The sequence below is a fragment of the Nothobranchius furzeri genome, chromosome 2 (genome assembly GCF_043380555.1).
Source record: "Nothobranchius furzeri strain GRZ-AD chromosome 2, NfurGRZ-RIMD1, whole genome shotgun sequence".
NCBI classification, from domain to species: Eukaryota; Metazoa; Chordata; class Actinopteri; order Cyprinodontiformes; family Nothobranchiidae; genus Nothobranchius; species Nothobranchius furzeri.
The window spans coordinates 49,352,396-49,376,386 of record NC_091742.1 but is presented as its reverse complement, the minus strand read 5'-3'; the positions used below and the strand labels follow the sequence as shown (position 1 = coordinate 49,376,386).

The window sequence follows — 23,991 nt, the reverse complement described above, 5'->3', positions numbered from 1 at the left end:
TCATGTCATTTGGGAAGATTTTCTAATGTTTGCAATATTTATTCTCATTGAAATGTTTGCACAGTATTATACATCTGTTTAGACCCTTTTCGATGTATATGAATATATAAATTATGTTTAGCATTAAAGCTACGCGTCCTGCTGAGCTCATAATGAAAATATCCCATTAGGAAACCAGAAGTGTGCCACGTATAACAGCTGTCACAAGCAGCAGATTAGAACTAATGTTTTGTGATAATATTTACAGCAGAAAAATTAAAAAGTTGTGTCACACATGACAGTGTGACTGTCAGTTTGCATTAAGCCACTTTGTGCATTTTGAGCCTGTCAGCAGCTACACTCAGGTTTTGGCGCCTCCACCAGCGTGCCAATCACCAGCGAAAGAGACTGGATTCATACACTCTGATAGAAAATGCTGCCTGACAGGCTCAAATCTGTAGGAAGAAAACAAGATGCATGTATTTCCTGTGCGAACTCAGAGTGATGAGTGTGGTTGAGCCAGGGACTGTAAGTAATGCCCGGTGTACTTGTAAAAGTGAAGGTTTGGACTTCCTCCATAGGGCAAAATGTCTGATGGTTTAATCAGCTGTAACTGGATCATCATTAAAATGTGTCAATAATGTCAGCAGGATTGGTGGCAAACTGACAAAAACACAGGTTATATAAAAATCTACTGACACATAGGGCAGGTCGTTTTCACTCAGATCCTATTAAGCTTTAAGTGTATTTAATTATTCACTTTTTCACTTCATTTTCATAAAGTAGCATCAATAAATGAGCAGGTACGCATGATCTGGACAGGAATGTGCATCGATTTCATCCCGTTTTTCCTGTCTCACTAACTGAAATAAGGGCCTTGTTTGTGGCTGGCTATTAACCGTTCTGAGCAGTCACTTTTCTTAGATTTGGCTTCCATCCAGTGGCTCTAAGGAAAGCTCTGATCACAGGAGCTGTGTTTAATGTCAGTCAGACGGTGCACGCATGGGTCAAGAGCAGATTAACCTGTCACCGTCTCCTGTGACCAACTATGCCACCCAGGGAAAAAATCTGGTCACAGTGCTAAACTTAAATTGTGACTATTTCAGGGATAACATCATGAAAAATACCTGAAATGATGTTGATGGATTCCAGCTGAAACGGAAAATGTGGAATTAGATCAAGAGAGTAAATCACAATAAGCCGAGGAATGTGCTTTTTATTTGCTATAGTATAAGTTTTCAGTACTTTTAACTAGAGATGCAGGATATTAAAAACTAACAAACTAATTTTAATGATGAATAATTTATTCACTAATGATGTTCTGTTCCACCTTCAGGACTCATAACACTTCCTGTGAATTTTAGCTGCTGAACACTTTAATCTAAACCAGTTGTGGGCATCAAGGGCAGTCCATGGAATTAGTTGTGTGTTACGTTGTTATAATAATAATAATAATAATAATAATTATTATTATTATTATTATTATTATTATTAGTCAATTGTGTTTTAGTTAAGGTCAGGGTTAGATGCAATCCTGTCACTAAAATGAATGGAAGTCAATGACGGTCCTCTTAACAAATGCAAGATAAGAATGTGTGTTTGTATGGCAAGCCAAATGAGCATTTATTCTGATATCAGGATATCAGCCAGAATTGTCATGAACATGTAAGCCATTTCTGTCCACTAGTTAACTAGTTAGCCATGTTTGTGTCAACTAGTTAAATAGTGACAGCCTAAATGTCAACTAGTTAACTAGTAAGGCCTAAATTATCTCTAGTTAACTAGTTAAAATGTTTCATATCTTACTAGTTAACTAGTATTGCTCAGTGTGTTCACTAGTTAACTAGTGGACAGATCAATGTCCACTAGTTAACTAGTTAAAACACATTTAGTTTTTACTAGTCAACTAGTAAGGTACAAAAACTCGTACTAGCTGACTACTGAATGTAAAAATCCCACTTGTTAACTTTGCCCAATTTGGCCAGCCGCTTGAGCATTAATTCTGATATCTTGTCAACAGGTCAACTAGTTAACTAGTGAGGGTCAAACTGTACACGCTAGTTAACTAGTGAACACATTTTGACCTTCACTAGTTAACTAGTTGACACAAAAATGGCTCATTAGTTAACTAGTAAAGGCCAAAATGCATACCAGTCAGCTAGTTGAAGGTATTTGTGTCTCACTAGTTAACTAGTCAGGGTCAAAATGAGCCCACCAGTTAACTAGTGGGAGACGGAAATGTTCACTAGTTAACTAGTGAACACATTTTGGCTTCACTAGTTAACTAGGTGACACAAAATGGCTCACTAGTTAACTAGTAAAGGCCAAAATGCATACCAGTCAGCTAGTTGAAGGTTTTTGTGTCTCACTAGTTAACTAGTGATGGCCAAAATGTGCACACCAGTTAACTAGTGACAGAAGAAATGCCCACTAGTTGACTAGTGAACACATTTTGGCTTCCTAGTTAACTAGGTGACACAAAAATGGCTCACTAGTTAACTAGTAAGGGCTAAAATGCATACCAGTCAGCTAGTTGAAGGTTTTTGTGTCTCACTAGTTAACTAGTGACAGTTCAAAGTGTCCACATGTTCACTAGTGAAGGCAAAACTCCTAACTAGTTAAGTAGTTGGAGTAGGGCAGTGCCACTAGTTAACTAGTGAACCATTAATGACTCACTAGCTAGATAGTTGATTGTAGCAGGCTCACTAGTTACCTAGTTGATGCATCCATTGTCCAAACTAGTTAACTAGTGAGGACATAAATGTATACTAGTAAACTAGTTCAAGCCTACATTCACACTAGCTAGCTAGTTGCACAGAATTCTAATTAGGAGGCAGAGAATTTCTCAAATTGAGGCTTTCTATTGGCTCACTATGTTAAAATAAAATATGACAACCAATCACAGTGCGGAATTTTGCAAAATCCCACCCCAAACATTTGCATGCGGCACACAAGTTAACATGCTGGCCAGAGGAACCTCAGCTAGTGAACTAGTAGTGGCTTCAGTGTGACACTTACATGTAAACTTGTGAAGGCGGAACTGCTCACTAGTTAACTAGAGAGGGTACAAATGTCCACTAGTTAACTAGTGAGGTGCAAAATAAGTGTCACTAGTTCACTAGTGGGCCCCAAAACGCCCACAAGTTAACTAGTAAGGTGTGGATATGCTCACTAGTTAACTAGTGAGGTGCAGATTTGCTCACTAGTTAACTAGTGCACCCTTAAGCGCCCACTAGTTAACTAGTAAGGTGCAAAAAAGCATCACTAGTTAACTAGTAAGGTGCAGATATGCTCACTAGTTAACTAGTGGGCCCCAAAACGCCAACTAGTTAACTAGTAGGGTGCGGATTTGCTCACTAGTTAACTAGTGAGGCGCAGATATGCTCACTAGTTAACTAGTGACGTGCGGATTTGCTTACTAGTTAACTAGTGAGGCGCAGATATGCTCACTAGTTAACTAGTGACGTGCGGATTTGCTTACTAGTTAACTAGTGAGGCGCAGATATGCTCACTAGTTAACTAGTGAGGTGCGGATTTGCTCACTAGTTAACTAGTGATGTGCGGATTTGCTCACTAGTTAACTAGTGAGGTGCAGATATGCTCACTAGTTAACTAGTGAGGTGCGGATTTGCTCACTAGTTAACTAGTGAGGTGCAGATATGCTCACTAGTTAACTAGTGAGCATATCTGCACCTCACTAGTACCTCACTAGTTAACTAGTGAGCATATCTCCACCTCACTAGTTAACTAGTGAGGTGCGGATTTGCTCACTAGTTAACTAGTTGCATCTAAAAACACATACAAGCTGACCATTTTTGTCCACTAGTTAACTAGTGGAACAATTGAAATTTCACCAGTTTACATGTGTGGCAGTGCAGCAGCTCACTAGTTAACTAGTGCCTGAAACACAAATTATGCATATTCTAATGAGAAGGCGGGCAGAAGACTCCTGTTGGGTATAAGAATCCCACCCAGTCTAAAACGTATGTGCTGTGGCCTCACAATCTTATGGGTGTCCCTGAGCGCCAAGGCTTGCACTCATTAGTCATGGTTTGACACCTACTGGTTGGTCGTTGCGGCGGGTTCGAATCCCGCAGATGGCATTCCGCAATTGCTGTAACATTATTTATTTTCTCTTTGTGTTGTAATGTTCAAAGTTTTATTGTTTTACTGCTTTTATTCCCCCCTCCCAAATCAAGTAAAGCACCTCGTTTGGTGTCGTGTAAGGGAGATCAGTTGGCGAGTTCAAGTCCCATTGAGGAGAATTGGAATTTAGTGTGCCAGTAATTTTATTGTAGTTCATTTTTGTTTGGTATTGAAAGTTTGGTATTGAAAAAGGCTATATTAAAAATAAGTATTGATATATATATATACATACATATATATATATATATATATATATATATATATATATATATATATATATATATATATATATATATATATATATATATATATATATATATATATATATATCTCCATCCATCCATCCATCCATCTTCCCAAGAAATAGATCAAATGACACTGAGGGAAAAAACTGTGGTTATTTTGGAGAGGGTGCTGGCTGCAAAACCACAAAGGCGGAGCTGCACCCCGCCCATTCACGCAAACTCAGCCTAGCCCACTGACTTCCGTTTTTGTTTTCAACTTTATCGCAAACTGACCTGACCCACATGAATTACGGCTGTTACTAGTTTACAGTCGTTAATGCTATGTTCTATACTCCAATTAAACAAGATAAATATAACTTGCTACATGACAAAGACTGAATATATCTCGAAATGAAAAGGTTTCTCTTAGCGAATATCTGCCTACAGCTGGTCTAATAAAAGTGGTTTACAACAGCACTTCAGTCTATTGAATGGCCTCTGGTAGTCTAGTGGTAAAATTGTCTGAGTTGGATTTTGCTTTCCCCTCAGCTGATGCTGGTTCGATTCTCGGTGGGGTCATCAGCAGTCTATTTAGCCACATTCAATTTGTTTATATTTTAGTTGTAATGTTTCTTTTCAGCAAAATATTTATGTCGCTAAAAGTTCTTTGAATTTGGTCGTTCCTAAACAGCATTTTAGTTGAAACTCTGCTCACAAATGGACTCACACTGGCTAAATAAACGAATAAATAAATAAATAAACACATTAAATGTTAAACGGTATACCAGTAAATTGTTGTAAACATAGTACTGGCAAGTGTAGCTAGAAATGAAGAAAATAGGTTGTAAACTACCTAAAACTTACACTACTGGGAGGCGAAACAGCATGTCAACCTGACTCCATAACCACTACACCACCACATCTGTTATAAATCAAGTGGCGTTACATCTAATTGTGCTTCCCAGTGTGTCTCTGAGATGGGATGTATGGTTTATTGGCGGTGTCTCAGTAGAAGTCATTTCAGAAATAATTTGTCAGAAAATTCACAGAATATCCAGATTTGAGAACCAAGACCAGACCCGCTTCGGGGGAGGAGACCAAATTGAAGCTGAGATGGGAGGAAAATGCATGAATGAGGCTAAAAATGGCTTTGGCGTGTTTCTTATGAGGAAATGACAATATAACATGATTAAAAGTTCCAAAAGTTAGATTTTTAATTATATGGAACCTTTACAAAAACTGTTCAATTAACTTCTCAACTCCGTCCTCAATCTCGCATTTTTTAGCTACAACACCCTCTTTGGTTCCAGAATGCTATCAAGTCTGACAACTGGAAGGAATTAGACTGACTCTAATGGAATGGGCGGGGCTGATTCTGGAATGGGCGGCGCTGACTCTGGTGCAGCTCCACCTTCTGGTGCAGCTCCGCCTTTGTGGTTCTGCAGCAAGCACCACTTGTTATTTTGAGCTAGTACCAGAAGACAGTGTAACCTTTTTTAGTTCTCTCCAGTCAAAACAAAACTTTAGACTTTTTTCTTTTTTAAATTTAACAGGGAACAGCAATCAATTGAACAGGGAACTGCAACCAGTAGTCACACAACAAAATAAAATCACACAAACAAAATAAAGTTACTCTCCTTTTTTCTTGGTGTCTGAAAAGGGCAGGGAAAACCATCAGACTCCAGTCACCCATCGAATGGACTCTTCACCCTCCTGCCCTCTGGGAAGCGCTACAGGAGCCTATGGACTAAGACTACCAGGTCCCGAAACAGTTTCTTCCCCACAGCTGTCAGACTCCTAAACTCTGCCTGCTGACATAACACCCCAAACCAGCAGCACCCTACATAAACTCTGTAGAAACAAGAAAGCCCTGGAAATCGATGCAGAGCGTCGCGGGATATGCCTGACTGGTCATATATATTACCTCTCATGACACTGACCTCTGACCCTATGAACTTGTGTATGTGATGAGTTTATTTACCTTTGATAGGGAGTTATGACCTCTGATTTTGTCAAAATCCTTCAACCCGTTCAAGAGATATTGCACATAAAAGCCAAATTTTCATATATACGGCCTCACACAACCTTGACCTTTGACCCTATGAGGTTTTGTACCTCATGAGTTTATTTACCTTAGATAGGGAGTTCTCACCTGCGATTTGGTCAAAGTATTTCAACCTGTTCAGAAGATATTGCACACAAAAACCAATTTTTCATATGTACGGCCTCACACGACCTTTACCTTTGACCCTATGAGGTTGTGACCTGATCAGTTTATCTACCTTTGATAGGGAGCTATCACCTCTGATTTGGTCAAAATCATTCAACCCGTTCAGGCAATTTTTGATATATATATATGACCTCACACAACCTTGACCTTTGACCCTATGACATTGTGTTCCTAATCAGTTCATGTACCCTTCATAGTAATAAAATACACAGGCGAGGGTCCGACTCTCTGGAGGACGCCATGTTGGATTTTATGTTTATTTAGCTGTATTTATGGTTTTGCTGGTGGTTTTTGACTCCTTTGAAAACTGTGCAACAACACTCTTCTTCTTCCTTTTCTCGTGTGTTATTTGGCGGATGGCACTCAACATGAAAAGATGCATTTCTCAAACAATTAATGTATTGGAGCGTGAATCTGAGTCATTAATCTCATATCCTAATTTGAGAGTTACAGCTAGAGTCCAGAGAGTTTTGTTGGCTTTATGAGCATTAGTTAGTAAGGTCCTCACTTGAACAAAAAATACAGCTTGTTTGCAGTGACTTTGGTATTTACTACCCCCTATTGCCAGAAATCTACACACTTTCCCTTTAAGCGCGTTGTCTCTTTAAGACTGGTCCTGGGTGACATTGGAGTTTACAGCGAGGCCGTAGAAATTCTCTGTCTGGATATTTATTGTGGAGATTAATGGACTAAAATGGGTTGCTGCACCGTGACTGTCTTCTCCTTTTTTTGGAGAGTAAAAACTATATTTTGGTTTTTAAATGCTGCCGCTGCACCGTATTAAGAAATCATATTACTGGTTGGTTCGAAATGGGTTGAAATGTTCACATTTCTTCTTTGCTTTACATGCTGATCACTAAAGCGTGCTTTAATTAATATTGCGTTTTCGTAAAACGTAAGAGCAAACAAGGGGGATTTTAATTGACAAAAATAATAAAATCAGCACATTTCCAAGCCAACTGCGGTTAACATTGGCACGTCGGCTTGAAAAATATCTCCTTTTTGCCGTAAATAACACACATTTCATAGCTGTTGTGGGTTATGTATGTGTTCATCAGTGCTTGAGAACTGTAACTTTGGGGAGCGGGTCGTAATTGTGGGCTTTTAATGCGGTGCTGTCTGTGGCGAGGTGTTGGTAGGGTCTGATCGGAGCTGCAGCCAGAGCGTTTCTCCCGACCAGCGGCTGCTGGGAGCTGGTCCACGGTGAAGCAGCCCACGCAGCCGAACGAGGGCTTCCCGGCTAAGAGCTGACCGCAGCGGCCCCGACGACCGCAGCGGCCCCGACGACCGCGGGCCAGCGACCCGAGAAATAACATGGGGAGTCCTGCTGCTGCCTGCTGTTGTTTGTTTTCCGTAGTAAATACCTGAATATGCAGAGACTCAACAGGTCATTCAGTTGTGTGGTATCATTCAGATGATCAAATGAAATGTTGCAACATTAATATCAGTTTACCTGATCTTGATCAATAATCACATTGATGAATTGGTGCATGAATAACTACAGACCCTGCTTCCTGCAGCAGCTTTTTCTGCTCTAGATTTATGATCTGCTATTTGTATATTTCAACGAAAAAGACGGAAATGGCATTAATTATTTAGATTTATTTGTGGATTTTTTTGTCGATGTTAACCCTGTTGTGTCTCAGTTCATGAAGCTGTTTTCAATGTTTCCCGCGATGCGAGCAGCTGATTGTGCAGCAGATGGCCGCGGACATGATCAATTTCGAAGTGCTAGTTCTGGATCAAGAGAAAGCCTGCTGTGCTGTGCCGATGATTTTATTTTGCGAGGATGGATTGAGGAAGGGGGACACACATGCTTAAATATCGACTGTCGGCAATAATCAGATTCATACTCATAAAATACTTGTTTACATGTTTTGTGTGTGTGTGTGTGTGTGTGTGTGTGTGTGTGTGTGTGTGTGTGTGTGTGTGTGTGTGTAACTCTGCCCACTAATCCGTTACGTATTTTGTTTCTTGTTGACATAAATACAAAAATTATGCAAAAGAAAAGAAGTGAAATAATGTACACAACTAAAGTGTATGCTCCAGTATCGAACCCGCGACCTTCACCATTGAAGGCGAACGCGTTAGTCACTAGACCACGAAAACTAGGTGCTACATCTGCTTGCAAATTCATACCTTTAAAACACTATGAGTGCCGGCAGGCTTTATAGCAACGTATGTGAAATAGAGCCTTTTTTATTATTATAAACTTGTCGCTTCCGTACAAATGTGAAACAATATATCTGACGGAGATTTCTGCGGAGTTTCTGCACTTTCCTGTCAACAGAAACAGACATGCTGTCTGCCGCTGCCTTCCGCCTCCAGGCTTTTTCAGACTAATAACTGAAAACTAAAGACTGCACACGTTAACTGAACAAAGATTACAGCAATACACCACAACTTTCTCGCTACAAATATCGTCAAAACATATTTATGTGCTCAAACGATCTTAGTTTATCAAATTTTCTCTTAGAACAGCCTGAACAGAGTCCGCCATACTTTCTCTGTTTCTCAGTCCTACATGGACCAATCACATAGCTGTTCTGCATTTTTTCATTTGCATGTAAAGGCCGGATTTGCTCACTAGCTAACTAGTGAGCAGTACAGCGGTCGAACTAGTTAACATGTTACACAGAATGCCAGCCAAGTGTGTATTTATTCAAATTCCACAAATTTACTAGTTTTAGGGGCATTTTTCTGCAGCTAGTTAACTAGTGACAGTGTTTTGTGTTCACTACTTAACATGTAAGGCTCAGTTTGCCCTCTATAAGCTAGTGAGAAAAAATTATAATGCAGATATGCTCACTAGTTAACTAGTGAGTGCTTCCTGTCCCATTACAAGTGAACTAGAAATGCCAAATATGTCAACTAGTTAACTAGTGAAGGTAAATTTGTCACTAGTTAACTAGTAAGAACACATTTTTACATAACAAGTAAACTAGATTGCTCCAAAAACAGCAACTAGTGTGCGTCTTGTGCGCACTAGTTAACTAGTGAGCATATCTGCACCTCACTAGTTAACTAGTGAGCATATCTGCACCTCACTAGTTAACTAGTGAGCAAATCCGCACCTCACTAGTTAACTAGTGAGCAAATCCGCACCTCACTAGTTAACTAGTGAGCAAATCCGCACCTCACTAGTTAACTAGTGAGCAAATCCGCACTTCACTAGTTAACTAGTGAGCAAATCCGCGCCTCACTAGTTAGCTAGTAAGCAAATCCGCACTTCACTAGTTAACTAGTGAGCATATCTGTGCCTCACTAGTTAACTAGTGAGCAAATCCGCACCCTACTAGTTAACTAGTTGGCGTTTTGGGGCCCACTAGTTAACTAGTGAGCATATCTGCACTTTACAAGTTAACTAGTGATGCTTTTTTGCACCTTACTAGTTAACTAGTGGGTGCTTTAGGGCACACTAGTTAACTAGTGAGCAAATCTGCACCTCACTAGTTAACTAGTGAGCAAATCCGCACATCACTAGTTAACTAGTGAGCATATCTGTGCCTCACTAGTTAACTAGTGAGCAAATCCGCACCCTACTAGTTAACATGTTGACATTTTGGGGCCCACTAGTTAACTAGTGAGCATATCTGCACTTTACAAGTTAACTAGTGATGCTTTTTTGCACCTTACTAGTTAACTAGTGGGCGCTTTAGGGCGCACTAGTTAACTAGTGAGCAAATCTGCACCTCACTAGTTAACTAGTGAGCATATCCGCACCTTACTAGTTAACTTGTGGGTGATTTGGGGCCCACTAGTGAACTAGTGACACTTATTTTGCACCTCACTAGTTAACTAGTGGACATTTGTACCCTCTCTAGTTAACTAGTGAGCAGTTCTGCCTTCACAAGTTTACATGTAAGTGTCACACTGAAGCCACTACTAGTTCACTAGCTGAGGTTCCTCTGGCCAGCATGTTAACTTGTGTGCCGCATGCAAATGTTTGGGGTGGGATTTTACGAAATTCTGCACTGTGATTGGTTGTCATATTTTATTTTGACACAGGGAGCCAATAGAGAGTCTTAATTTGAGAAATTCTCCGCCTCCTAATTAGAATTCTGCGCAACTAGCTAGCTAGTGTGAATGTAGACTTGAACTAGTTTACTAGTATACATTTATGTCCTCACTAGTTAACTAGTTTGGACAATGGATGCATCAAATAGGTAACTAGTGAGCCTGCTGCCATCAACTAGCTAGCTAGTGAGCCATTAATGGTTCACTAGTTAACTAGTGGCACTGACCTACTCCAACTAGTTAACTAGTTAGGAGTTAAGCCTTCACTAGTTAATTAGTGTGCACATTTTGGCCATCAATAGTTAACTAGTGAGACACAAAAAACCTTCAACTAGCTGACTGGTATGCACTTTGGCCTTTACTAGTTAACTAGTGAGCCATTTATGTGACAACTAGTTAACTAGTGAAGCCAAAATGTGTTCACTAGTTAACTAGTGCACATTTATGTCTACCACAAGTTAACTAGTGTGCACATTTTGGCCATCACTAGTTAACTAGTGAGACACAAAAACCTTCAACTAGCTGACTGGTATGCATTTTGGTCTTTACTAGTTAACTAGTGAGCCATTTATGTGTCAACTAGTTAACTAGTGAAGCCAAAATATGTTCACTAGTTAACTAGTGCGCATTTATGTCTACCACAAGTTAACTAGTGTGCACATTTTGACCCTCACTAGTTAACTAGTGAGACAAATACCTTCAAGTAGCTGACTGCTATGCATTTCTGCTTTTACTAGTTAACTAGTGAGCAGTTTTTGTGTCAACTAGTTAACTACTGAAGCCTAAATGTGTTCACTAGTTAACTAGTGCGCATTTCTGCTGTCACTAGTTAACTAGTGGGCACATTTTCACCCTCGATATTTAACTAGTTGGCACAAACATGTCTAACTAGTTAACTAGTGGACAGAAATGGCTTACATGTTCATGACAATTCTGGCTGATATCCTGATATCAGAATAAATGCTCATTTGGCTTGCCATATATGTGTGTGTGTGTGTGTGTGTGTGTGTGTGTGTGTGTGTGTGTGTGTGTGTGTGTGTGTGTGTGTGTGTGTGTGTGTGTGTGTGTGTCTGAGTGCTTGTGTGCATGCATGTGCACGAGTGTTTCGTGAACCAGTGTTTCTGCAATTCTCTCTCTTTATGGGAGCCTGAAAAAAGAGTTCAGACTAACGAATCGTTTTTCTTCATGTAACCTTCTCTAACTCATAATCCACCTTAAACTGTCGTTATATTTTCATTTTTAAAGTTCTTTTAGTAAAAAAAAATAAATAGAGATTGACATCCCGTTGTGTTTTTGCACCACTTAGAAGAGGCCATTACTGACAAAATGTAATTGTTACTTTTACTATACAGGTCCTTCTAAAAAATTAGCAAATTGTGATAAAGTTCATTATTGTCTGTAATGTACTGATAAACATTAGACTTTCATATATATTAGATTCATTACACACAACTGAAGTAGTTCAAGCCTTTTATTGTTTCTAATATTGATGATTTTGGCGTACAGCTCATGAAAACCCAAAATTCCTACCTCAAAAAATCAGCATATTTCATCCGACCAATAAAAGAAAAGTGTTTTTAGTACAAAAAAAGTCAACCTTCAAATAATTATGTTCAGTTATGCACTAAATACTTGGTCGGGAATCCTTTTGCAGAAATGACTGCTTCAATGCGGCGTGGCATGGAGGCAATCAGCCTGTGGCACTGCTGAGGTGTTATGGAGGCCCAGGATGCTTCGATAGCTGCCTTAAGCTCATCCAGAGTGTTGGGTCTTGCGTCTCTCAACTTTCTCTCCACAATATCCCACAGGTTCTCTACGGGGTTCAGGTCAGGAGAGTTGGCAGGCCAGTTGAGAACATTAATACCGTGGTCAGTAAACCATTTACCAGTGGTTTTGGCACTGTGAGCAGGTGCCAGGTCGTGCTGAAAAATGAAATCTTCATCTCCATAAAGCTTTTCAGCAGATGGAAGCATGAAGTGCTCCAAAATCTCCTGATAGCTAGCTGCATTGACCCTGCCCTTGATAAAACACAGTGGACCAACACCAGCAGCTGACATGGCACCCCAGACCATCACCGACTGTGGGTACTTGACACTGGACTTCAGGCATGTTGGCATTTCCCTCTGCCCAGTCTTCCTCCAGACTCTGGCACCTTGATTTCCGAATGACATGCAAAATTTGCTTTCATCTGAAAAAAGTACTTTGGACCACTGAGCAACAGTCCAGTGCTGCTTCTCTGTAGCCCAGGTCAGGCGCTTCTACTGCTGTTTCTGGTTCAAAAGTGGCTTGACCTGGGGAATGCGGCACCTGTAGCCCATTTCCTGCACACGCCTGTACACGGAGGCTCTGGATGTTTCTACTCCAGACTCAGTCCACTGCTTCCGCAGGTCCCCCAAGATCTAGAATCAGTCCTTCTCCACAATCTCCCTCAGGGTCCGGTCACCTCTTCTCGTTTTCTGCCACACTTTTTCCTTCCCACAGACTTCCCACTGAGGTGCCTTGATACAGCACTCTGGGAACAGCCTATTCGTTCAGAAATGTCTTTCTGTGTCTTACCCTCTTGCTTGAGGGTGTCAATGATGGCCTTCTGGACAGCAGTCAGTTTGGCAGTCTTACTCATGATTGTGGTTTTGAGTAATGAACCAGGCTGGGAGTTTTTAAAAGCCTCAGGAATCTTTTGCAGGTGTTTATAGTTAATTAGTTGATTCAGATGATTAGGTTAATAGCTCGTTTAGAGAACCTTTTCGTGATATGCTAATTTATTGAGATAGGAGTTTTGGGTTTTTATGAGCTGTATGCCAAAATCATCAATATTAGAAACAATAAAAGGCTTGAACTACTTCAGTTGTGTGTAATGAATCTAATATATGTGAAAGTCTAATGTTTATCAGTACATTACAGACAATAATAAACTTTATCACAATAGGCTAATTTTTTGAGAAGGGCCTATATATATATATACTTTATGTATGTTATGGATATGTTTATATATATATATATATATGTATATATATATATATATATATATATATATATATATATATATATATATATATATATATGTATATATATATATATATATATATATAAACATATCCATAACATACATAAAGTATATATATATATATATATATATATATATATAAACATATCCATAACATACATAAAGTATATATATACCTATGAATACGTTTTTACATGTTTTTGTGTGTTTTCCTATCACAAGTGTTCACATGTGTTTGTCTCTTGCTTATTATTTGGCCTGTTTGGTCTCAAACTCGATGAAGGCCTAACCTCGGGTCTAGACGTAAACTTCCCTGTTGAGCAGAACCCCATGGAAACAGAGTGGCTCACCACACTTCTTGCACCAGGGTGATAACCTTTTCTCACCCCCTTTTTATTCCAGCAAATCCCTTTTCTGGCATCTCATGAAACACAGCCCATCCGTGTGTGTCTGTGAGTGAAACAGTCAAATGAGCATGGAGATGAAAGCCATTTCATGTAGTTGTGCTCGGATGTGAGTCGGTCTGTGTCTGGTGTGGGGTTCTAAATTGGAGAGTGCAGAAAATAAATTAAAATAGAGACAGCGCTCATTCTCCTCTCAGCCCCCAAAATCCAGACAATCCCCTTTTTTGCTTTTTAAATCAGGTTTAACGAACACCCTCCGCTGCTCCTTCCATCCACCCGTCCTGTCGAGACCACAGACGTCAGTGGTGTACAGCGTAGGTATTATTCCCACTATCAGTTGCTTGGAACATACAGCCACTCTGCACCAGTGTGCCATGCACCCATTACGATGTTTTTTTAACCGTTCGCATGTACAATCCCCCTTTGTAAAACTGCAGCAGTGTTGTTTTTGCAGTAAACAACAAATAATTCCTCTCTGTTGTTGTCACATCAGCTACAATATAAAGCACGGATATCCAGCTTTGTTTTCCATTGTAGTCAAATTCTACAGCGTGGAAAGCAACCAAAGTCCCTTTTGCAAAGGAAAACATCTGCTAAATGGTCACATCTCCCTCTCAGTGTCATGGCTAAACTAGGCTGTACCTGATGTGTGTGTGATTTCAGAGTGTTTGTGCCACGCACTTGTGTATGTGCATATGCGACTGGTGGTGCAGAAACCCTGGCTAACCTCCTCTGTGCTTCCCAATGTCCTGTCTCTGAAGAGCAATGACCATTAAGCAGCTGTTCACTTCTAAAGCCACAGGAAAAAAATAAATAAATAAAAAAATGAAAGCGAGAGCTGCGAGAATGCAAATGAGTCCCCGGTATGCGCCAGAACCGCCTCCAGAGGGACGGACTGTTAGGTCAGACACACACAGAAGCTCTTGCAGCACAATATGTGTGCCTCCATGTGCATCTGCACACTCGGAGTTGGACCCGTGCTCTCGTGGAGCTAGATTAGAGTCGCTATTATGTAGTGCAAGTATCCTCCTGAGCATCAGAGGATGTTGCTGTAACTACACGTGTCTTAAAATAAGAGAGGCTTGAAAACTCAGCAAGTCATTTAAATAGAGGTAATGTACACATTCCTTTGATTGTAACAACTTTATAACAATCTCATTATTATTATTATTATTATTATTATTATTATTATTGTTGTTGTTGTTGTTGTTGTTGTTATTATTGTTATTATTAGTAGTAGTAGAAGTAGTAATATTAATATTATTATTAGTAGTAGTAGTAGTAGTAGTAGTAATAGTAGTAGTAGTAGTAGTATTGTTATTATTATTATTATTATTATTATTGTTGTTGTTGTTATTAGTTGTAGTACTAGTAGTAGTAGTAGTAGTATTATTATGAATATTATTATTTTTATTAGTAGTAGTAGTAGAAGTAGTAGTATTAATATTATTATTATTAGTAGTAGTAGTAGTAGTAGTAGTATTGTTATTATTATTATTATTATTATCCATCCATCCATTTATCCATCCATTTTAATCCGCTTATCCGGAGTCGGGTCGCGGGGGCAGTAGCCTAAGGCGAGATGCCCAGACTTCCCTCTCCCCAGCCACTTGGGCCAGCTCCTCCGGGAGAATCCCAAGGCGTTCCCTGGCCAGGTGAGAGACATAGTCCCTCCACCGTGTCCTGGGTCTACCTTTAGGTCTCCTCCCGGTTGGACGTGTCTGGAAAACCTCACCAGGGAGGCGTCCAGGAGGCATCCTAACCAGATGCCCGAGCCACCTCAGCTGGTTCCTCTCGATGTGGAGGAGCAGCTGGTCTACTCCGAGCCCCTCCCGCATAACCGAGCGTCTCACCCTATCTCTAAGGCTGAGCTCAGCCACCCTGTGGACTCATTTTGGCCGCTTGCATCCACGATCTCGTTCTTTCGGTCACTACCCAAAGCTCATGACCATAGGAGAGGGTAGGAACGTAGATCGACCGGTAAATCGAGAGCTTCGCCTTCTGACTCGGCTCTCTCTTCACCACGACAGACCGGTACAACGCCTGCATCACTGCAGATGCAGCACCAGTCCGCCTATCGATCTCACGCTCCAGTTTTTAATTTTTTTTATTATATTAGCATTAGCATTGCAGTACCCTTATTATTTTTGAGTCATCATTTTTTTATTTCATCACATTTTTCATTTGTAAATTCTGCAGATTTTCTAACAACCTTTATATAAAATAGTTAATCCAACAAACTTTAAACTTCTAAGACAAGTTACATGAAAGAATGCTGATACCTCTGTTCCTGTCATTTGGCGTTGCACTACTGCATCATTTTCCCTCAAATTCCCAAAAGTGCAAGGGTCACATCCCAAACTCTCTTAGGCTCTCACGGTGTTTTATTTCTGACTATTCCAAAGCATGAGGAGACTTTTTATCCTGTCAATCATCCTTCACAAAACACATTAGCAACCGAGAAATCGACATCTGTGACAAGCAGATGCTTCAGTCGTTTATGGTTCAGGAATTTATTTAACACAGTTTACAGGTTCCTTTCACAGGGTCTACTTGTTTTAGGTTTCATTTAGAAGTGAACTTTTAATTTACACTCAGGAGATTCTGGCCAACTGTCTAATCACAATGCAGGCAGGGAGAGAGAAAAGGAGAGAAGCAGGTGTGTTGTTGCCATGGTAACCCTATGAGCCACTGGCAACTGTTTTAATATTTCTGTTTTGATTTTCTTACAGTTTGTAAATCCAAATGTTGGCTTAGGTAATAGCAACGTTAGCAAAGACCAACCTTTCCACCATATGTATAGTGTAATAGGAGCGTAATACACAGCTAATGACTAACGTTACAGTCACGGGGGGGGGGGGGGGGGGGGGGGGCACATCATGATCACCTTCCACGGCGCTCTTCCGGTTGCTTCCAGAACACATCCAGCTCAGCAGTTTAGATTGGACAGGAAGTAAAACAAGGCAACAGTGAGAGGAATCGGGCTCATTTCAAAATAAAAGATGTTCCTATAGATTTCCTAATACTGATAACTATAATCACTCCCTGCGAAACTCCCTCGGCTGAGATAAACAGCCACGGACCTTTTGGATTCACGCTGCCATCTTTCTCCCTGCTTGTTATTGCGTTAACGTGAAATCACGCGTGATCTCGCGGTTTGCTTGTGATTTCTTGATCTGGCGGGACCAGCTGAGTGGAACGCACGCACGTTTGACACTTTCCAGGTAGGAAGAGAGATCAGAAATTCTTATGGAGTTTTGTACAAATAAGTGGATGTATTTAGAAAATTGGGGCAGAAGCCGGATTGGTTTCTTTCAACATCTGTTTACAAAAGTTTTTGGTGTTTCTGAAATGGGTCAGGGTTAGCCTGGCAGCAGTTTTCCTGTACCCTGTGGATAAAGACATTTTTGTTTTGTTCTTTTAATAATGCGCCTGCATGTTGGCTTCTGTGTGTTGGTGCACACACTCCTTGTGCTCCCTGTCTAATAAGAGCTTAACCTTATTAATCACATTAGCGTGCAGAGGGTGGCGCTTGCAACACTCGCGCAGACACACACTCTCAAACACGCACGCGTAGCGAGAGGCATGTCAATCTGTCATTAGTTAATAGCTCATTAGCACAAGGTGATTAATTACTCTGGCGGGGCGTGGGGATGACGAGGATGAGGAAGGATGGAGGAAGAGGAGGAGGAGAGTTAAGGGTAAAGGGTGGAGCGGTGTAAAAACGGTAGCCTCCTCTCACTCCTCGTAGGAAGGTTTCACCATTATTGATTTCCGGGGGAATAGGCTGGAGGGGCCGTTCGTGCACGTGCGTGCACGTGAGCTGCAGCCCACCTTTTCCTGGAGGTGTTTTGCTGGGTTGTGTTTTTTTCCTGCCTCTCGCGGGGATCAGCTGTAAAGGTTAACTAGTCTTTTCTTAAGCTTTCAGCCTCATGACAAATGACCACGTTCAACCCACGGGGCGCCTCGCAGCGCACCCTCTTTCTCCTTCCTCAACGCATTTCAGATCAGGAGGCGAGCAGAAGGAGGAAAAACCAGAGAAAGCAGGCAAAGTCGGAGGCAGAACATCAAAACGCAGAAATCCACAGCTCCCAGCTTAAAACGACCACTTTTAGGAACAGTGTTTCATCTTCAGTGCATAAAAAGATGTGCATCGTTGGCCTGCACGGAGGTTTCATCTGAACCAGGACCACTCATCACCCAGTGCACCTGAAACCTTTCCATAAGATCCTTCGCATTCTTCCTCTAACACATTCTCTTGCTTTCCTTGACATGCTTCCCACATGTCCTCCACACTCAATTACTGCAGGCTGAATGGACTCGAGGAAATTGTGTGAGCTTTAAAATTGCTCTCACATCACATGCACGTAATATATATGCTTATATAGAAATGCCAGACGTATTTATGCTGAGTGGCATTGATGAATAACCAGAGCATAAGTTTGTGTCCACACACGTGTGTGTGTGTGTGTGCATGTTTGGCTCGTATGTCTGCATACAGGTGTATGATGGAGCATTACATGGTGTTGTCAAGAAAGCAATGTGTTTCCGTCTCAGACGGGTCTTTTATCACGACAAATCGACGCCGTCCTCATCTAGAAATCCAGCGTGTCCGTTCTGTTCAGAGCCATCGGCCCCAAAGGTCCTCTCCTCTTCCGCTGTAAAAATCACAACTCATCACCGTTTTGAGGGGAGGGGGGCATACCTGCTCAGGTGAGTGCATTTATATGCAGGCGCAGATGGACACACACGGTCTGTTCGGTGTGAGGAAATTGTGTGGCGCTGTAGAGATGATAGATGGCACCTGAGAATGTCACGGAAACAAAACGAGGCCGACGGTGGTCCTCTAGAGGGGTGACTCAGGGGTCGTCCTTCAGCGATAACACACACACACACCTGCTTTGAGTCGATGCTTTCAGTGCATTCAGGTTCATCTCTGTGCTGTGGTGTTTTAATGGTGGCGTGTTTCTACGTCCAGAACTTCATTTTTAATCTTAAAGAATAAGAAACTATTTAGCATCATGCAATGTTGAATCATCTAAGGAAATATAAGTGTGTGTGTGTGTGTGTGTGTGTGTGTGTGTGTGTGTGTGCGTGCGTGCGTGTGTGTGTGTGTGTGCGTGCGTGCGTGTGTGTGTGTGTGTGTGTGTGTGTGTGTGTGCTTGCAGGTATGCTGACATGTGAAACATGTCGTAGATAAACCGGGTGACCTCTGCCTGCATGTGTGACACGATGACTGCCCTCTGCTGGGCGGTGCAGGACCGTCACTCACCTGCTGCTGGAAACAATAAGAAACTCTTATATTGAGGCTTTATTTTGCACGTCTATCTCTTTTCTCTGATGGCGTCACATATTATTACTATGTTTCTGTATGATAGTGATGTTTGCCTGTTGTTATTTGTTTAGATCCAGAGTGAGCATGTGAGATCTGACACATTACTGAAGTCATCGCCGCAGTGTCCTCTGCCCTCCCCGCCTCTGGCTTTGCATCCTCGCTTCACTGCCTCGCCTTTTCTCCTTTTACCCGTAACCTTGTCTTTCTTCTCCCTCCACCTTTCCTCATCCCCCTTTCTCCCCCTTTCTATTCCCATTTATATGCTGTATACTATTTAACCCTCTCCCTTCTGTCCTAGATGTGCGTGCTTTGTCACATTTCCACGGTCCTGTCACTCATTCCCTCTCTTGTGAGAGCTCCTCGGTGTGTTCCCGCCCTCGTTGCCACCTCCTCCTTTTCTCATCCCACCACTACGCTCTCCCTCTTCCATCGTCTCACCCCTGCCTCCGATCCCTGTCTCTCCTCTGCTCCGTTCGTTGGCTCCCGCCATCATCCTTCCTCACCATCTCGGTGGTGTGACGCTGCTGGGAGGAAGAGAGAGAGAAAGAGGGAGCGAGAGAGCGTGTGTGTGTGTGTGTGTGTTGAGTCTGCTCTCAGTCTCAGCTGTAGGCAGATGGAGGATGGAGCCGCAGCCACATCTCTCCTCGCCTCCCGCTCTGCCTGCCACCGGCTGAAAGGCACTCTGGCTCTGCGCGTTTTCTCATCCCTCGTGCCTGAGCTGGTCCTGATTTGTGACAGATTGAGCGACAAAAAGAAGTGGGGACTGGAAACGGGAAGCTGACAAACAAGACCTGCAGTCTCCTGGAGAAAAGGAGCATCGGGAATTTCGCTCGTCTCTTATTTTTTCCTCCTCCTTCTCCTTCATCCCTTTGCTCCGGTGTTTTGGTGTGTGCCGTGCATCTCTGCGGTGCTCCAGCTACACGTGTGCGATAGTGTTGGTCCACGCCGCAAGAGTGTGCGTGCCTCTCCAACTCTCAGATTGTGCCTCACTGAGAAAGAAAAGGCACATAGGGTTGAGGAACAGCTACAACGGGACAAAGAGGACTTTGGTGTGAAGGAGAAAGCAGGACACGCACGCACCAAAAGCAAAACAGAGAGAGAATAAAGAAAAGAAGACGGGAAGAGAAAGGAGCGGAGCGTGGAGGAGAGGAGATAAGGGCAGAGGGTTCATGACAATGAGCGACAAGTACGGAGCGATGCATCACGCAGGGAACACGGGGAGAGCCAAGACCCTCTCACACGAGACAGGTAATTCCTCATCAGTCCAGCCGCTGCGTCTGATTGTCCGACCCGGAAGAGTCAGAACCAGCTTTCCCTGAGATCTTCTGCAGCAGATCTTAAATCCTTTTTTGGGGGTTTTCTAACATTAATTTTGCATTTCAGTTCCTCGCTGTGATGCAGGTTACATATGGTGGCGTGCATGTGTGTGTGTGTGTGTGTGTGTGTGTGTGTGTGTGTGTGTGCGTGGTGGAGGCAGAGGTGGTGATCAAACAGCATACATCTGAACAGAACGCAGCTTTGAAGTTATGATTGGAATGCTAGTGTTGGAATATGAGTCTGAGGATGGAGCGTTTCGTTTTCCTTCCTGGATTTTATGCTTTTTTTTGGTCATCGATTTCAAGTCGACGTGGATATAAGTTCATTATGGTGTGTGTCAGTCCTCGGCTCTCTGGTGACCACGCTCCGACTGATGGTCGGGATGAGTGACACGCAGCAGATGGATGAAAAGGACGGTACACACACGCCTCACTCCTCCTGTTATTTCACATCAGTTGATTCACGTGTGTGTTCCTCAGTATTCACGAGGTTATTTCTGGTTATTTGACTCTCTGATTCAATGCTGATTAATAGATTTCATTTAAAATTCATGCTGCTAATTTCGTGTGTGGATGCGGGGCTCAGGATCAGCCCGATTGTGTTGTTTTACAGAGCAATCTGACCTCCGAAGATAAAGGTTGAGCTTCTCTACAGCATGCTCGTCTGTGTGTGTGTGTGTGTGTGTGTGTGTGTGTGTGTGTGTGTGTGTGTGTGTGTGTGTGTGTGTGTGGTTGTTTGATTGTTTTGTGGGTGTGAAGCGGATTGCTAGCGCTCAACAAGCTATTCAAACAGTTCCTACAGACAATCCCAGCGTGGCACACACCCCTTCTCACCGGTTCTGGCGCATCTGCCTTCAGTCCGAACAAACGTGATGACTTCACCGGCCCCGCAAGCCGAGCGCGGTCCCTTTTTAAGAGGAAGACAACATTGTCTGAGGAAGAACAGGGATTTTAACAAGCTTGCACACACAAACACCCACAGCGATTCACACACAAATGGCATCCGACCACACACACAAACACACACACACGTGTTAGAGGGATCCAGCCCAGCGGTGGATAAATGTGCCTTTCTGATTGCTGCCACAGACGGGACGTGATTGGCATGGCAGACCGGGGAATTAGCCATGGTTTCCATGGTGACTAATTAGGAGGATACTGACTGGTGGGCTTATGAAGACAGACGACAGATCGGTGGTTCACTTCCTGATTTACAGATCAGGTGGTCCCATTGGCTAGCTGGACCCCCCGCCATCTGAGACAGGCAGGCTCTCCGTAGGCCGCCTCGCACATGTTCAGCTGTCACCAAACATGCGGGAAATGAAACGTTATCCCCATCCAGCAGACGGCTTCGCAGCTTAAGTTTGGACGTGTTTTCCAGTGCGTGCATAATTCAGAAAGGTGTAAGTTTGGAGTTGACCAGATTGATCAGCATTCCCTCAAAGCCTAGGTATCGAATCACACTTTAACCACAGTCTGCTCCACCGTGGGCCAAAGCATGATCAGAAACTGATTCATAAGACCTGTTTCACCTGTTAAGTGACATTAAAGCCAAAGGTTTGCATACGCACGCACCTCCTCGCTGGTTTGGTGAGCCGCAGGGCAAGCAGGAGAAAAGAAGGTGTGATCGGGTCCGTCTGTGGGGGAGAGAAAGCGAGGCAGAGGGAGCTCCATCTGTGGACACCTGCCCTTCCTCCAGGCTACCGGCCCGTTTCCTCCAAACTGCCAACAAGCTCTGTGGAAGCACAGGTGCACGCACGTCCAAGTGTCTGTTCAAAAACCCAAGAGCCGTCTGTCTTTTATGAATGTAATCGTGAGGAATTTCACGCTGTTTTTCTAATGAAGACCACGTTCAAAAGATGAACTAAAAGGCTACAACTGGCGACATCAAGCCAAGTTTGTAATTACGCTTATGCAGCTCTTTCACTCATTTGAGTTGTGGCGTTCGTTGCTAGTTTTCTTGGCAGGATTAACAGGTTTAAAGCAACTTTTTATTGATTTTTTTAAAGAAAAGTTTTATTTTCACAAGTTGTACTCACACATCAACGACAAATGTGGCGTTCGTTGGTTTCATAAAGTACACCGCTCAGGTTAGGGAGCGTGCGCGGAACTGAATTAGAAGAAACAATTAGAAAAATAAAATTATTCTTTTTTTAAAGTGGATATTGGAATAACAAGTTTACCGCTATAGATTTTTCATTATTTTGAACGTTATCATTATTATTATTATTATTATTATTATTATTATTATTATTATTATACATTAAATTGCAACTCAAATAAAGAAAGAAACATTAACATTGGCGTTTTGGGTTCCCGTGTTTAAATCTTTTTCATTTTGCAAGAAAAATAAATCTTTTTGTATCTCTGTTAAGTTTTTTAAGTTTGAAAAAGCAGAATTGTTTATTTACTTGTTGATGTCTTGAAGCCAAAACTTCCACCACTAAGTGTTGCTCAGCATGACTCAGTCAGGCGTACCAACACGGACCGCCGACACCTTAAAGGACACAAGAAAATAAATAAATAAGAAAGTGAGAAGAGGAGGAAGAAGAGGGAGCCTCGAGCTGTCTATCCTGCTGCTCCTCAATCAGGCACCAGCTCCACCTAATGGCCTCTACAAGTACTGAGCATCACACACACACACACACATTCACATTCACAGTTAGACAGGCTGACATGCACACATGAGCTTTGATTAAAATGGCTGGAGCGCAATTCCATTTTACTAACACGGGCGAGTCAGTCAGAAAGCTGCTGAGATAATGGCTGCATATTTTATTTTTTCCTTTTCTCTTCAGACCGTATTTATTAGAGCGCAACCCCTCCGTCCACGCAGGGAGCGTGTCAGGCGGGAGGAGAGGACACAAAGGGATAGGTGATTGGAAAAGGCTCAGAGAGAGAGAGAGAGAGAGAGAGAGAGAGAGAGAGAGAGTAAAAATTGCCAAAAGAATTGAAGGAGACGTGCGTGCCACAGCTAAACAAATAAGCATGTGTGGGAACAGATGGTAATAAAGTTCTTCGTTACAAGACTAGCAGCTCCAACACACACACACACAGCTTGATTATGCAGAGTATTGGGTCATGAGTCATTAAGACTTTGCCTCGATGAAGCTGACTCAAAAGTGAGCAACGGCTCATCTACAAAGGCCGGTCGCCGTCCCCCGCCGTCTTTACTCCGTCCATCTGTCTCCATGTCTCATTCTGTCTTTGTTGCCACCTATCACCCACTCCTACGTCCTCCTCACCCCCGCTCCTTCTTCCTCCGGTTTTATACTCTCCGTCTTCCAATCCTGCTTTGGGAAAACGTGTCTTCCTCAAAGCCAAGAACAAGTTTCG

At 42.3% G+C, this 23,991-nt stretch overlaps 1 protein-coding gene across 10 annotated transcripts in view; it reads left to right on the top strand.

Annotated features, from left to right (window-relative positions):
* tenm2a (teneurin transmembrane protein 2a) overlaps positions 1-23,991 on the top strand; it is a 374,562-nt gene that overhangs the window by 208,326 nt on the left and 142,245 nt on the right. The window contains exon 1 of one of the 10 annotated variants that reach the window (XM_015957284.3): positions 19,494-20,587. The exons of 8 other annotated variants lie outside the window; for them this stretch is intronic. In XM_015957284.3, coding sequence (XP_015812770.3) covers positions 20,509-20,587 — 79 coding nt within the window. In that variant the 5' untranslated portion in view covers positions 19,494-20,508. Of the gene's footprint in view, positions 1-19,493; positions 20,588-23,991 lie in introns of those variants that run through there. One more of the 10 variants, XM_015957450.3, reaches the window with a different exon arrangement.